At 46.1% G+C, this 16,134-nt stretch overlaps 1 protein-coding gene and 1 pseudogene across 1 annotated transcript in view; both read right to left on the bottom strand.

Moving 5' to 3' along the window:
- Positions 1-9,958: 9,958 nt before the first annotated feature.
- LOC133061207 (MKI67 FHA domain-interacting nucleolar phosphoprotein-like) lies at positions 9,959-10,763 on the bottom strand (annotated as a pseudogene).
- Positions 10,764-13,042: 2,279 nt separating this feature from the next.
- Positions 13,043-16,134, bottom strand: part of NOTCH3 (notch receptor 3) — a 39,343-nt gene continuing 36,251 nt past the window's right edge. The window contains exons 32-33 of the mRNA XM_061150018.1: positions 15,973-16,070; positions 13,043-15,155 (exon numbers count right to left, since the gene is read on the bottom strand). Coding sequence (XP_061006001.1) covers positions 14,100-15,155; positions 15,973-16,070 — 1,154 coding nt within the window. The 3' untranslated portion in view covers positions 13,043-14,099. The remainder of the gene's footprint in view (positions 15,156-15,972; positions 16,071-16,134) is intronic.

The raw sequence follows: 16,134 nt of genomic DNA, 5'->3' as shown, positions 1-16,134 counted from the left end.
TGAATTTGCCTCAACATGTCCAAAGTCTGTTTTCCAATTATATCAAGTGAGAGTGCCTGGCCAAAAGGAGGTCAGGTTACAGGGCTAGACATTGTCTTATTTGCCTACCTGGAACCCGTGGCAGTTGCACCCATGGACAGATCTCCAAGCGAGTTGCTTGTTTCATGGGAAAGTGGGGACCCAGAAAGTTCTGAGCTTAGGACTCCACAGGAGGTTCAGATGGTAAGGAACCCACCTGCCAGTGCAGGAGACAAAGGTTCAGTCCCTGGGTCGGGAAGATCCCATGGAGAAGGAAATGGCAACCCACTCCAGTATTCTTGCCTGGAAAGTCCCATGGACAGAGGAGCCTGGAGGGCTACAGTCCATGGGGTCAAAAAGAGCCAGACACGACTTAGTGATGAAAAAACAACAAAACAACAAAGTCCTGAGCTCAGGGGCATGCCCATGCCACCCCTATGGTGAGGGTGAGAGCCGAGGAACACAGAGGACTGAGATCTGGACTCTTTCCTTTTCTACCAGGAAGCCTCCTCAATACTGGAACTGCTCCCCCGTCACCACTGAGCCCTCACCACTCAATGACCCTCTATGAGTGTGTGTGCATTTGTGCCCATGAAGCTTCTGTATTTGTGTGTGTGCGTGTGCATGCCTGCCACTTGCAGGGCACATGTGTGTGCATTTTGCACCCTTAGTGCATGCGTTAGCCCCACCCTCCTTCTGCTGTCTGCTTACATGCCCATGCATGCCCGCCAGGGTTGTGGTGTGGCTTCTCCAGCCAGGCAGGGGCCCTGAATCCACACTCACCATGGCCAAGGGAGGCTCCTGCGGTGCCTGCCAACATCACTCTCTGCTTACTGCCTGAGAGAGGAGGGGCTGAGGGCCAGGGTCCTGTTATACAGGGGGTCCCTGGAGATGCTGTCCCGGGCGGGTCTCCAAATACTAACGAGCCCCCCAGGGCTCAGGCTGGAAACACCCTGCAGGGCTTTTCCCTCCTGGAAACTGGAGACCTCAGGGTCTGCTTCCCCAGCCCACAGGATCTAACTGCAAAAACAAGTGGGAAAAGGACTTAACGACACTTTGTTTTTTTGGGTGGTGGCCCCAAATGCACACCTCACTCCATCCATTCTCCCCAGTGACCCTCAGGGCCCAGCAGGTGCTGGACAAGGCTGCTGCCCCAAGGAAGGTGTGCCGTCTATACCCCGCTCTCAAAGGGGGAAGGAAGAAGTGCATCATTTTGATGTTATTCTGTTGCTCATGTGTGTCTGACTCTTTGCAACCCTACGGACTGCAGCACACCAGGCTTCTCTGTCTGTCACCAACTCCCGCAGTTTGCTCCAACTCATGTCCATTGAGTCAGTGATGCCATCCAACCATCTCATCCTCAACGTCCCCTTCTCCTCCTGTCTTCAATTTTCTCAGCATCAGGGTCTTTTCCAATGAGTTGGCTCTTTGTATCAGGTGGCCAAAATACTGGAGCTTCAGCTTCAGCATCAGTCCTTCCAGTGAATATTCAGGTTTGATTTCCTTTAAGATTGACTGGTTTGATCTCCTTGATCAAATAGAAGACTCTCAAGAGTCTTCTCCGGTACCACAGTTTGAAGGTATCAGTTTTTCGGCTCTGAGCATTTTTTATTGTCCAGCTCTCACATCTGTACATGACTGCTGGAAAAACCAAAGCTGTGACTATACAGACTCTTGTCAGCAAAGTACAGGAGAAAAGCAGAGAGATAGCTCCAGAAGGAACGAAGAGGCTGAGCCAAAGTGGAAACAACGCCCAGTTATGGATGTGTCTGATGGTGAAAGTAAAGTCCAAAGCTGTAAAGAACAATATTGCATAGGAACCTGGAATATTAGGTCCATGAATCAAGGTAAATTGGAAGTGATCAAACAGGAGATGGCAAGAGTGAACATCAACATTTTAGGTGTCAGTGATGTCCAGCACTTTTGAGACCCCATGGACTCTAGCCATCCAGGATCCCTCTTGTCCCCAGGCAAGAATACTGAAGTGGGTTTCTATTTCCTTCTCCAGGGGATCTTCCCAACCCAGTGATCAAACCTGCATCTGCTACATTGGCAGGCAGATTCTTTACTGCTGAGCCACCTGGAAAACCTTTGGCCAATATCTCTCACATTATTTTCCCCTCCATCAATTCCTGGTAACCACCACTCTCCTCTGTTTATGAGTTCAGCTTTCTTAGATTCCCCACATAAGTGAGATCATGCAGTATTTGTCTTTTGATGTCTGATTTATTTCACTTAGCACAAATGACCTCAAGGTCCATTTCTGTTGCTACAAATGGCAAGGTTTCCTTCTTTCTCATAACTGAATAATATTTAAATATGTATATATACCATATTATATATAATATATACATATATATAGCATTATAAATATTTCTTCTTTGTGTATTCATCCAGTGCCAGATACTTAGGCTGTTTCCATGTCTTGGCTATTATGAACACAGCTGCAATGAACATGGACGTCCAAGCTGAGCAATTTAACTTCACGAGTTAAATTTCTCAACTGTACCTGAGTACAATCTCATGATTTTTCATACCCACCCACTGTACACCTACAAGCCCTGTCATAGTTGAAGTTCCCCCAGAAGCAGACACTGAGACAAGGATTTGAGTGTAGGTAAGAAACACCTGGAGTAACAGGCAAATTTGGCCTTGGAGTAGGGAATGAAACAGGGCAAAGGCTAATAGAGTTTTGCCAAGAGAACGCACTGGTCATAGCAAACACCCTCTTCCAACAACACAAGAGAAGACTCTATGCATGGACATCACCAGATGGTCAACACTGAAATCAGACTGATTATATTCTTTGCAGCCAAAGATGGAGAAGCTCTATACAGTCAGCAAAAACAAGACCGGGAGCTGACTGTGGCTCAGATCATGAACTCCTTATTGCCAAATTCGGACTTAAACTGAAGAAAGTGGGGAAAACCACTAGACCATTCAGGTATGACATAAATCAAATCCCTTATGACTATACAGTGGAAGTGAGAAATAGATTTAAGGGACTAGACCTGATAGACAGAGTGCCTGATAAACTATGGACGGAGGTTCATGACACTGTACAGGAGACAGGGATCAAGACCATTCCCGTGGAAAAGAAATGCAAAAAGGCAAAATGGTTGCCTGAGGAGGCTTTACAAATAGCTATGAAAAGAAGAGAAGCAAACAGCAAAGGAGAAAAGGGAAGATATTCCCATTTGAATGGAGAGTTCCAAAGAATAGCCAGGAGAGATAAGAAAGCCTTCCTCAGCTATCAATGCAAAGAAATAGAGGAAAGCAACAGAATGGGAAACACTAGAGATCTCTTCAAGAAAATTAGAGATACCAAGGGAAATTTTCTTGCAAAGATGGGCACAATAAAGGACAGAAATGGTAGGGACCTAACAGAAGCAGAAAATATTAAGAAGAGGTGGCAAGAATACACAGAAGAACTGTACAAAAAAGATCTTCACAACCCAGATAATCATGATGGTGTGATCACTCACCTAGAGCCAGACACCCTGGAATGTGAAGTCAAGTGGGCCTTAGAAAGCATCACTACGAACAAAGCTAGTGGAGGTGACGGAATTCCAGTTGAGCTATTTCAAATCCTGAAAGATGATGCTGTGAAAGTGCTGCACTCAATATGCCAGCAAATTTGGAAAACTCACCAGTGACCACAGGACTGGAAAAGGTCAGTTTTCATTCCAATCCCAAAGAAAGGCAATGCCGAAGAATGTTCAAACTAACACACAATTGCACTCATCTCACACGCTAGTAAAGTAATGCTCAAAATTCTCCAAGCCAGACTTCAGCAATGTGTGAACTGAGAAGTTCCAGATGTTCAAGCTGGTTTTAGAAAAGGCAGAGATCAAATTGCCAACATCCACTGGATCATCGAAAAAGCAAGAGAGTTCCAGAAAAACATCTATTTCTGCTTTATTGACTATGCCAAAGTCTTTGACTGTGTGGATCACAATAAACCATGGAAAATTCTGAAAGAGATGGGAACACCAGACCACCTGACCTGCCTGTTTGAAACCTGTATGCAGGTCAGGAAGCAACAGTTAGAACTGGACATGGAAAAAAAAAAAAAAGAACTGGACATGGAACAACAGACTGGTTCCAAATAGGAAAAGGAGTATGTCAAGGCTGCATATTGTCACCCTGCTTATTTAACTTATATACAGAGTACATCATGAGAAATGCTGGGCTGGATGAAGCACAAGTGGGAGTCAAGATTGCTGGGAGAAATATCAATAACCTCAGATATGCAGATGACACCACCCTTATGGCAGAAAGTGAAGAGGAACTGAAAAGCCTCTTGATGAAAGTGAAAGAGGAGAGTGAAAAAATTGGCTTAAAGCTCAACATTCAGAAAACTAAGATCATGGCATCCGGTCCCATCACTTCATGGCAAATAGATGGGGAAACAGTGGAAACAGTGGCTGACTTTATTTTTCTGGGCTCCAAAATCACTGCAGATGGTGATTGCAGCTGTAAAATTAAAAGACACTTACTCCTTGGAAGGAAAGTTATGACCAACTTAGACAGCATATCAAAAGGTAGAGACATTACTTTGTCAATAAAGGTCCGTCTAGTCAAGGCTATGGTTTTTCCAATGGTCATGTATGGATGTGAGAGTTGGACTGTGAAGAAAGCTGAGCACCGAAAAATTGATGCTTTTGAACAGTGGTGTTGGAGAAGACTCTTGAGAGTCCCTTGGACTGCAAGGAGATCCAACCAGTCCATCCTAAAGGAGATCAGTCCTGGGTGTTCATTGGAAGGACTGATGTTAAAGTTGAAACTCCAGTATTTTGGCCACCTGATGTGAAGAGCTGACTCATTTGAAAAGACCTTGATGCTGGGAAAGATTGAAGGCAGGATGAGAAGAGGACGACAGAGGATGAGATGGCTGGATGGCATCACCGATTCGATGGACATGGGTTTGGGTAAACTCCAGAGGCCTGGCGTGGTGCGGTTCATGGGGTCACAAAAAGTCAGACACAACTGAATGACTGAACTAACTGAACTGACGAGTTGTTTTGTTATTTTCTTACTGTTGATTTTTGGAAGTTCTCTATATGTTCTAGATAAAAATCTTTTGTCAGATATTTTCAAATGTCTTAACTTTTCACTCTTCTAACTGTATCCTTCACAACGCAGAAATTTCTAATTTTAATAAAGCCCGGTCAAAACACTTTTTCTTTTATGGATTGTGCTTTCTTTTTTCCTTTATGTATTGCTAGGAATTCCTTGCCTTATTGTATGAGACTTGACCTCAATACAATATTGAATAGATGTGGTGAAAGGAGACATCCTGGTCTTATTTTACATTTTAGAGGGAAAACTTTAAATCTTTCACCATTAAATAATGTGTTAGCTGTAGGTTTGGGGTAGAAGTATATCAAGTTGTTCAGTTCAGTCGCTCAGTCATGTCTGACTTTTTCCGACCCCATGAACCGCAGCACGTCAGGCCTCCTTGTCCATCACCAGCTCCTGGAGTTCACCCAAACCCATGTCCATCGAATCGGTGATGCCATCCAGCCATCTCATCCTCTGTCGTCCTCTTCTCATCCTGCCTTCAATCTTTCCCAGCATCAAGGTCTTTTCAAATGAGTCAGCTCTTCACATCAGGTGGCCAAAATACTGGAGTTTCAACTTTAACATCAGTCCTTCCAATGAACACCCAGGACTGATCTCCTTTAGGATGGACTGGTTGGATCTCCTTGCAGTCTAAGGGACTCTCAAGAGTCTTCTCCAACACCACTGTTCAAAAGCATCAATTTTTCGGTGCTCAGCTTTCTTCACAGTCCAACTCTCACATCCATACATGACCACTGGAAAAACCATAGCCTTGACTAGACGGACCTTTATTGACAAAGTAATGTCTCTACCTTTTGATATGCTGTCTAAGTTGGTCATAACTTTCCTTCCAAGGAGTAAGTGTCTTTTAATTTTACAGCTGCAATCACCATCTGCAGTGATTTTGGAGCCCAGAAAAATAAAGTCAGCCACTGTTTCCACTGTTTCCCCATCTATTTGCCATGAAGTGATGGGACCGGATGCCATGATCTTAGTTTTCTGAATGTTGAGCTTTAAGCCAATTTTTTCACTCTCCTCTTTCACTTTCATCAAGAGGCTTTTCAGTTCCTCTTCACTTTCTGCCATAAGGGTGGTGTCATCTGCATATCTGAGGTTATTGATATTTCTCCCAGCAATCTTGATTCCAGCTTAAAAATGGGTAAAACAGGGTAAAAAATGGTCCAGTGGTTAAGAATCCACCTTGTAATGCAGAGGACACTGGTTTGATCTCTAATCCAGGAAAATCCCACATGCCATGAGGCGACTAAGCCTGCATTCCCTATAGCCTGTGCTCCACATAAGAGAAACAACCACTGTGAGAAGCCTCACACCACAACTAGAGTGTAGTCCCTGCTCACTACAACTAGAGAAAGCCCACACGCAGCCAAAGAAGGACCCAGTGCAGCCAAAAATAAAATAAATTATTTTTTTTTAATGGACAAAACACACAGGACAAACATTTCACCAAAAAGGATATACAGATGGCAAATAAACGAAAATACAGTCAAATCATTAGCCATTAGGGAAATGCATTTAAAAACCTCAATTGGATACATTTGTGCATCTAGTAACATGGCAAAAAATAAAAATAAAACAACAGCAACAACAAAACTTGACAATACCAAGTACCAGTGAGGATGCAGAACTGGAAGCTTCAGACATTGTTGGAAATGCAAAATTGCATGTAGCCTCTTGAAAACCATGCGAAAGTTTCTTATAAAGTTAAACATCTTTACCATCTGAGCTAATAATTCCACTTCTACGTATTTTTCTTAGGAAATGAAAACATACATCCGTACAAAAACCTATCCATGAAATGTTTATGACAGCCATATTTAAAGCTGCCAGAAACTGGTCACAATGCAGATGTCCTTCAATAAGTAAATGGTTAAACAAACTGTGATATATCCTTATAGTGGAATACTACTCAGAAATGAAAAATAGAAACTACTGAAACATGGAAAAAAAGCTATAACAAACCTAGACAGTGTATTAAAAAGCAGAGACATCACTTTGCCAATAAAGGTCCCTACAGTCAAGCTATGGTTTTTCCAGTAGTCATGTATGGATGTGAGAGTTGGACCTGAAAGAAGGCTAAACACCGAAGAACTGATACTTCTGAACTGTGGAGTTGGAGAAGACTCTTGAGAGTCCCTTGGACAGCAAGGAGATCAAACCAGTCAATTCTAAAGGAAATCAACCCTGAATACTCATTGGAAGAACTGATGCTGAAGCTGAAGTTCCAATACTTGGCCACCTGATGCAAAGAGCGAACTCACTGGAAAAGACCCTGACACTGGAAAGATTGAGGGCAGGAGGAGAAAGGGGCAACAGAGGATGAGATGGTTGGATGGCATCACTGACTCGATGGACATGAGTTTGAGCAAACTCCAGGAAACAGTGAAAGACAGGGAGGCCTGGCATGCTGCAGTCCATGGGGTTCTCAAGGAGTCAGACAAAACTGAGTGACTGAACAACAACTGAAACATGAATCAAAGGAGGTGGAGTGACTGTTTGGTAGTTGTTTCCACAGAATTCCTGCTTTCACAAAACTGATAACCCTTAAATTTACCCCACCCCCCAGTTCCAGAGCAGAGACTGATTGCTTTAAGAAATCAGCACATTCTTTTTTTCTTTTTGGTGGTAAAGCTGAATTAGCTGATGCACATATCAAAGGCATCAAAAACCTAAAGATTGTTGAAAGGCAAAACCCAACAATTTTATTTCCAGATAGCAAGTTGCCCTTGCATACAAAAAAACAAAGAAGAAGTTTATTTGGTGGTCACTGCATGAATCTTGAAACCAAATTCCAGATTGATGATACTGATAAAAGATGATAGTTATTAATTAATCCACGTTCACTTCAATTCAGCTCAGTTGCTCAGTTGTGTTTGACTCTTTGTGTCCCCATGGACTACAGCATGCCAGGCTTCCCTGTCCTTTACCAACTCCCAGACCTTACTCAAACTCATGTCTATCGAGTCGGTGATGTCATCCAACCATCTCATCCTCTGTCGTCCCCTTCTCCTCCCACCTTCAATCTTTCCCAGCATCAGGGTCTTTTCAAAAGAGTCAATTCTTCACATCAGGTGGCCGAAGTATTGGAGTTTCACCTTCAACATCAGTTCTTCCAATGAATATTAAGGACTGATCTCCTTTAGGATGGACTGGTTTGATCTCCTTGCAGTCCGGGGAACTCTCAAGAGTCTTTTCCAACACCACAGTTCAAAAGCATCAGTTCTTCGGTGCTCAACTTTCTTTATAGTCCAACGCTCACATCCATACATGACTACTGGAAAAACCATAGCCTTGACTAGACGGACCTTTGTTGGCAAAGTAATGTCTCTGCTTTATAATATGCTGTCTAGGTTGGTCATAGCTTTTCTTCCAAGGAGCAAGCGTTTTTTAATTTCATGGCTGCAATCACTATCTGAAGTGATTTTGGAGCCCCAAAAAATAAAGTCTCTCACTGTTTCCATTGTTTCCCCATCTGTTTGGCATGAAGTGATGGGACCGGATGCCATGATCTTAGTTTTTGAATGTCGAATTTTAAGCCAACTTCTTCACTCTCCTCTTTCACTTTCATCAAGAGGCTCTTTAGATCTTCTTCACTTTCTGCTATAAGGGTGGTATCACCTGCGTATCTGAGGTTATTGATATTTCTCCCAGCAATCTTGATTCCAGCTTGTGCTTCATCCAGCCCAGCATTTCACATGATGTACTCTGCATATAAGTTAAATAAGCAGGGTGACAATAAACAGTCTTGACGTACTCCTTTTCCTATTTGGAACCAGTCTGTTGGTCCATGTCCAGTTCTAAATGTTGCTTCTTGCCCTGCATACAGATTTCTCAGGAGGCAGGTAAGGTGGTCTGGTATTCCCATCTCTTTCAGAATTTTCCATGGTTTATTGTGATCCACACAGTCAAAGGCTTTGACATAGTCAATAAAGCAGAAGTAGATGTTTTTCTGGAGCTCTCTTGCTTTTTCCATGATCCAGTGGGTGTTGGCAATTTGATCTCTGGTTCCTCTGCCTTTTCTAAATCTAGCTTTAGCATCTGGAAGTTCATGGTTCACATACTGTTGAAGCCTGGCTTGTTGAGCATTCCTTTGCTAGCGTGTGAGATGAGTGCAGTTGTGCAGTAGTTTGAACGTTCTTTGGCATTGACTTTCTTTGGGATTGGATTGAAAACTGACCTTTTCCAGTCCTGTGGCCACTCGTGAGTTTTCCAAATTTGCAGGCATATTGAGTGCAGCACTTTAACAGCACCATCTTTTAGGATTTGAAATAGCTCAATTGGAATTCCATCCAGTTATCCATGCTAGCCCCCTGCAAACTAATTTACCTTGGTAAAAATGATCATATATACATAAATGAGTCTCTATTAGTACTGACACCTCCTTCTCACTCCCCATAGAATTTAAGTTCTAGTTTCAGCCACCTTATGGGTTAAATGTGCTTGGTCTAACAGACAACCATTTAGATGTTGTCAAGCAAGATTTTCTTTATTTGATGGTAACAACAGAGGCTACTGTTTAGTACTTAAACCAGCAGTTAATAGTGACCTTCTATCCAGTCAGAGTAACTAAAAGCAGCTGTGAAAACTGCAAGGAAAACTAGAGACAGGACAAGAGGCAGCGAAAGCCTGACTGCTGTAAACTGGTACACACCCCTGCATTTCAGCAAGCGAAGGGAAGTCAAAGTCACTGACTGCTCTCCTCACTGACTTGAATTGACAGTTTCTTCTCCAACCATCTTGTTATTGGTTGCATTCCACTGTATCTCATTAAATATAAAGAATCAGTCTCCACAGTAAAATCATCTTTTCAGAAGAACTATACACAATACATTCAAAATCACTGTTTTTTTTTTTTTCTTCATCTTTTTTTCCTTGAACTTGTAGGTGGTTGAGTCTCTTGTGTTTCTTCTTTTTCACCAGATATGGGCTGTTTGAAAACTATTTCATTATCTTTATCATCATCGTTCATTTTAGCCACTTCAGACTTTTGTTTCTCCAAAAATGTTGGTGTACAAATTGGTGTGGGACCCTAGCTATCCACAGCCTTCTCAGGAGTGTTAGGAGTGACTGAAGCTGCTGTCTTCTTCTTATATAAAACCTTTCTGGAATTTTGAGGACCAGTGTTTGAAGCATTTTCCTCATTTTTATGTAAGACCTTAACCAATGAGGGGAAACTATAATCAATTCTCTTTTTAGCCAGTCTCCTCCTGAGTAATTTTTCCTCCTTTTTAAACCACTCCTCCATCCATAGCTTTTAAAGAAGCGACCGATTCTGATTGTACCATTTCACTGCTGGATATGATGGCCTTTTAAATGGTATATGCCACTCTCTAAAAAGTTTTTCATGTACCTTTTCAGGTGGTATAAAAGGACACTTCAAGAGTCTTTTACCAAAAAGGTAGCTGTTCATTGTTTCAGCAGCTATTTTGGCAACATCTTCAGACTCAAACTCCACAAAGCCATAGCCTTTGCTATTTCCAGTCTTTTTTACTCCTGGACAGTCTGAATTTTGTAACAGTGCCAAACTGGAAGAAATATACTCGGATTTGGGTTTCATAAAGTGATGGTGGTAAGCAAACCTGAGCCACCTCCTTTTTAAATTTGGCATCCTCCTGCGGGTTTAGGGACAAGAGTGGCTGAGCTGGGTCATCGAAGGCTGCCATTCCAATTTGTACGCAGATGAGAAATCAACATATTCTATATCCCACTGCCATAGTGATTGGCTAGTACAGTGGTGCTCAAAAGCAATTTTTCATTGCTTGGCAATTGGCAACATCTGGAAGCATTTTTGGTTATCACACTGGAGGAGTGCATGCTGCTGGTATCTAGTGGGTGGAGGCCAGGGATGCTGTTAAACATCCTACAATGCACAGGACAGCCTTCCACAGCAAAGAGTGATTTGGCCCTAAATGCCAATGGTACCAACATTGAGGAACCCTAGGCTAGAGGATAAATATGTGACCCAAGTGAAGTCAGTACAAAATTAACACCAAGACTAGAAGCTTCTCAACTCTCTGGAATGTACAAGATGGTCTATGATCCTTACACTTATTTTGTTAACACAGAGAAGGAAGATCAGAGCTGTGGAAGTGGGAAGAGAAGCCAGGTTGAGTACCACGTGGAGCCTGGGGATGAAACTGATACCCAGGGAAAAATCTGTAGAGATGAGTACCTCATCAAATCTCCCCTGAAGCAGATCCTTTTCAGCTATATGAACTGACTGGTTTTTGTTCATTTTAGCTAGCTGGATAGACTTTTGTGTTACCTGCAACCAAGAGTGCGCCAGTTGACAGGGGGAACCAATGAACATTAAAGTTCCCCTTTCCTGGAGGATCCCAGTATAAACACAGCCTTGTCTTGTGCATAGTTAACTGCAAGACATAAAAACCCATTCAAGGTGGAGTACTTATTAAACGATGAACCAGTCTCTCCAAACCCCAAGGAAGCATGAAGTATAGTTGAGATCCGTGCAAAATCAGACTTAGGCACTTAGAAGGCAATTAATAAATACCCACTGATGGCAAAGCTATGGTTTTTGCGGTAGTCATGTATGAATGTGAGAGTTGGACTATAAAGAAGGCTGAGTGCCAAAGAATTCATGCTTTCAAATTGCGGAGCTGGAGAAGACTTTTGAGAATCCCTCAGACAGCAAGGAGATCAAACAAGTTAATCCTAAAGGAAATCAACCCTGAATATTCACTGGAAGGACTGATGCTGAAGTTAAAACTCCAATCCTTTGACCACTTGATTCGAAGAGCTGACTCATTGAAAAAGACCCTGATGCTGGCAAAGATGGAGGACTGGAGGAGAAAGGGGTGACAGAGGATGAGATGGTTGGATGGTCTCACCATTTCGACAGACATGAGTTTGAGCAAGCTCCAGGAGACAGTGAAGAACAGGGAAACCTGGCATGCTACAGTCCATGGGGTCACAAAGAGTCAGACACGACTTGGCGACTGAACAACGAACAACATTGATGTCAATGGAATATATGTTCAATTAACTGGAATTTCCATTTGGAAATGAAGTACTCCCTCCAACATCCTGGAACCATTTGAGTGCTCATCTCTAATTCTCCCATAGCATCTGATCCTCCCAAAGAAGACTGCATAGCTCCAGTCTTCTGCTGTTTTCTCATCAGTACCCAGCACCCCAAATTGCCCATCAATATTTTTCCATCTCTCTTGGCCTTAGTAGCTCCACCAAATGATACCTTTCTTGGCACCCTCATTTTAAAAACATTCTCAAGCAAGAATCTGATTGGCTCGACTTTAGTCAGGTGGCCACCCCTAGTCCAATCAATGGAGTCATCCATCAAAAGAGGAAGCAAAAGTAGTCAGCAAGTGAGCCAGATGGTTTGGCCCCAAGATGAGAGCGCAAGTTAACAAACAGGGTTCTTGGCCACCTTCATCAATAGAATTGATCAGAGGCCAGATAAGAACTTCAGGCAAGGTTTTATTGGGACCCCTGTTGCAGCAGCGGGGAGTGAGAACAAACAACAGGTTCCCTTTACTTGCTCATTTCCCAATAGCAGAGAGGGGCGAGCTGGTTCCTTATATGGGGTAAGTGGGGGCGGGGGGTCCAGGGCTTGAGCTGGAGGGGTGGCTTCGGTGGTACCCAGCCCTCAGGTGGTATTGTGTGCAGGAGGCATGCACAGTACCCTGTTCTTGCTCCCAGCTCTTCAGAAGCAGCAGTTGGGGTTTTCTGGTCTTTTTGTATCATTGTCCATAATTGCCCCCTGTATACATACATGCCTGCAGGTATTTTTAGTCCCTTATAGTTTCTTTGTATTTTGTTGCTCCAGGAGAGGTTTGTCTAGGTGCAAGCACTGCAGGAAAGGGTCCCAGGTCCCGTGTCTCAGCCTGTCTCAAAGTTAATGCTGAAGAGACCAAAACCCCACACTACCACCACCCCTCCTTACCTAGACACACAACAATGACACTGGTGTTAACTATTCCTTTATTAGGTGGTGAGGGAACAGGGGGCTGTACAATGCAAGGCCTGGGGACTTAGCTACACAGGGATTGTGACCAGAAGCTATATTACAAAAATAGCCTACAAATACTTCTATTTTGCCCTGGGGCTGGGCCAGGGGGGTACCAGAAAGAAGAGGTGCCAGGCAGGCAGCTCCTTCTCTTCCTGCAGGCCCATTGTTTACAGGGAGACAAAGTAGAATGCACACATCTCCCCTGGTCCTCATATTCCCACCAGCCACCCCACCCTCCCAGTTCCCAAAGGAAGAAGGCCCACACCCTAGGATGGGGGTGGGGGGACTGTGGGCGGGCTCTCTGGGCCAGAGGGCAAAGCTCTAGAATAAGTTCCATCTGGAATGCAGTGAAGTGAGGGAGGTGGAGCAGGGAGGAGGCTCCCAAGTCTCACCCAACCCCTAGCCCCGGAGGGTGCGCCCAAGGGTGCCTACTTGGTACACACCAGGGTTGTGTACTTGGTACACAGGAGCCCGGTCATGCCTGTGTACTTGGTACACAGAATCCAGCTTGGCCGAATGGGCCCACAGACTCAGCCCCACGGGGGCACTGGGGGGGTTCGCAGGGGGGCAGAGAGCATCTCCATATATATATTTTGTAAAAAATAATAATAATAATAAGTTTGTTTAAATGAATTTGTTTCTATACAAAATGTAAAAAAAAATAATAATAATCCACTTGTGTCAGAGCAGGAGGAGTGAGAGAAGCGGGCCAGAGAAGGCAAGAAAAGGGGGGAAGAGAGAATGGGGGTAGGGGGGTATTGGCCACAGGATGAGGGGGGAGGCAGGAGGATGTCCTAGACTCACCACAGGACCCAAGGGTGAGGGTCAGCCTGCACCCCTTATAAATAAAGGAAGACTGAAACCCTAGGCTGGTGACCTATCTTGGTCACACTGCAAGGAGAGTGGGGTGCAGGAGAAAACAAGAGACAGAATGAAATGGACTAAAAGGGGAGACAGAGGAATCATGATGGGGTGCCCTTCAGCCTCCCCAAATCCAGAAACTGGGGAGCCCTCAGGCCAACACTTGCCTCTTGGGGGTGACTTCAGGCTGGGGCCCTAGCTGGGTCTGGGCCTGAGCAAGAGCGCCAGGGACCGACAGGGGGAGCGGCTGGGCCGACAGCGACCCAGCAGCTGTGGCCGTGGCCCCGGTGGCAGTGGCCGGGCTGGGCGTGGAGTCAGACCAGTCCGAGAGTGAGGGCGGGGAGGGGCTGGCCCAGTGCTCGGGGGACTCGGGGGATGGGGTTAAGTAAGGGTGCTCGCTGGGGACCCGCAGGAAGCGGGCCTTGGGGGGGCTGGCGTGGGCCCCAGCCACTGCAGGGAACTCCTCGCCGCGTCCTGGGGCGGCCAGGTAGGGCGGGGGCCGCTCCTGGGGGGACACGGGATTCCCGGGGTTCAGCAGCTGGGGTCCTGGGGCCAGCGGCAGCAGGAAGGAGGGGCCTGGAGGGGCGGGTGGGGGCAGCCGGGCCCAGTCGAGGGGTACGGCCACGGGGTTCAACAAGCCCAGGCTGAGCACGCAGCCCCCAGGGGGCTGGCGCCCTAGACCTGCCCGGCCCGCGCCACCCAGCTGCGCCAGAGACACGGCCGTGGCCGTGGCGGCCGCGTAGGGCCCCTCGAGTGGGAAGCCGCCAGGGGACGCGGGGGGCCCGCCAAAGGCCCGCGGGGAGTCCAGCGAGTCCACGGGCGAGAGCGTGACCGAGCTGTCGGCCAAGGGCCCCGGGCAGGCCAGCGTCAGCTTCTTGCCCCGCCCCCGGGTGCCCTGCGGCCCCAGCCCCGCCTTCCCTGGGGGCCTCCGGCTCTTCTTGGCCCCGGCCTGCGCCACCTTGAGGCCGGGGAGGAAGGCCCCGGGCGGGCAGAGCAAGGGCCCCAGGCCGTGCGGGCCAGGCGGGCTGCGGGGCCCGCTGGGCTGGTCCAGCAAGCGCACGATGTCCTGGTGCAGCCTCTCCTGGGCCACGTCCCGGGGCAGCCTGTCCAGGTGGTCTGTGATCTCCCGGTTGGCAAAGTGGTCCAGCAGCAGCTTGGCCGCCTCGAAGCTGCCCTCCCGGGCGGCCAGGAACAATGGAGTCTCTTCCTGTGGGGGCCCGGGAACCCAAAAGATGTCAGGGTCACGAGTCAGGTTAAGTCCTGCCTAACATCACAGAGGCCTCTAGTCTCTGAGGGAAACAGAGCTAAGAGTTCATACTCTGCAGCCAGACAGACCTTGATTGGAATCTCAGTTCTGCCTGGGGGAAAAACTGGGCAAGTTCTTTCCTTAAAGCCCTGTTCATCCAGCACCTATTAAGAAACTTCAGGGCCCAAAGCCAGGGTGAGGTGAGTGAGGCACTCACCTTAGGCACAGAATTTAAGAGGTGGCGAAAAATTCTGTTATCAAAATAAATGGTATATAATGCAGTTTTTACAGTTAAGATTAATGCAAAAAAAAAAAAAAATCCGTAACAAATATAGCATGGAAAATTTAGATAAATATGGAATCTACCCCTGCATTCTTTTGAACCTCATTTTTCCATTTGTGAAATGAGAGTAATACCACCTTGCAAGGGTTTTCAAACAATAGTCATAATAGCTATCTTTTGTTGCGGATCCGCTAAGCACTTTACAAAAGGATTAGCTCACTGAATCCTTGGAAGAGGCGATGAGGTGGGTACTGTTGCTTCTCCAGTTTCAAAAATGTGAACAGAAGTGCAGAAGAGTTAAGTATCTTGCCCAAGGTCACCAGCAACTGCCATCCAGTTCCTCCTCTGATCCACTATTGGAACCTCGCGGGCCCGGATCCCACACCGGAACGCTGGCTACAGGCAGGGTGAGTGTCCCCACCAGCCTCCCCCAGTTTCCTCTCTACCTGTGGCGGCTGTGCCAAGGCTGAAGGCGATCCAAAGGCTGGGGCTCACCTTGCTATCCTGCATGTCCTTGTTGGCTCCGTTTTTGAGCAGAGCCAAGGTGGCCTCCACGTTGTTGACAGCTGCAGCCCAGTGTAAGGCCGATTTTCCTATGGGAAGTGAGGAGAGGTCAAGGTCAGGACCCGGCCCACTAGCTGCCCCTCCCCCACAGGG

The sequence above is a fragment of the Dama dama genome, chromosome 9 (genome assembly GCF_033118175.1).
Source record: "Dama dama isolate Ldn47 chromosome 9, ASM3311817v1, whole genome shotgun sequence".
Taxonomy (NCBI): domain Eukaryota; kingdom Metazoa; phylum Chordata; class Mammalia; order Artiodactyla; family Cervidae; genus Dama; species Dama dama.
This window is presented reverse-complemented; position numbering and strand designations above follow the sequence as displayed.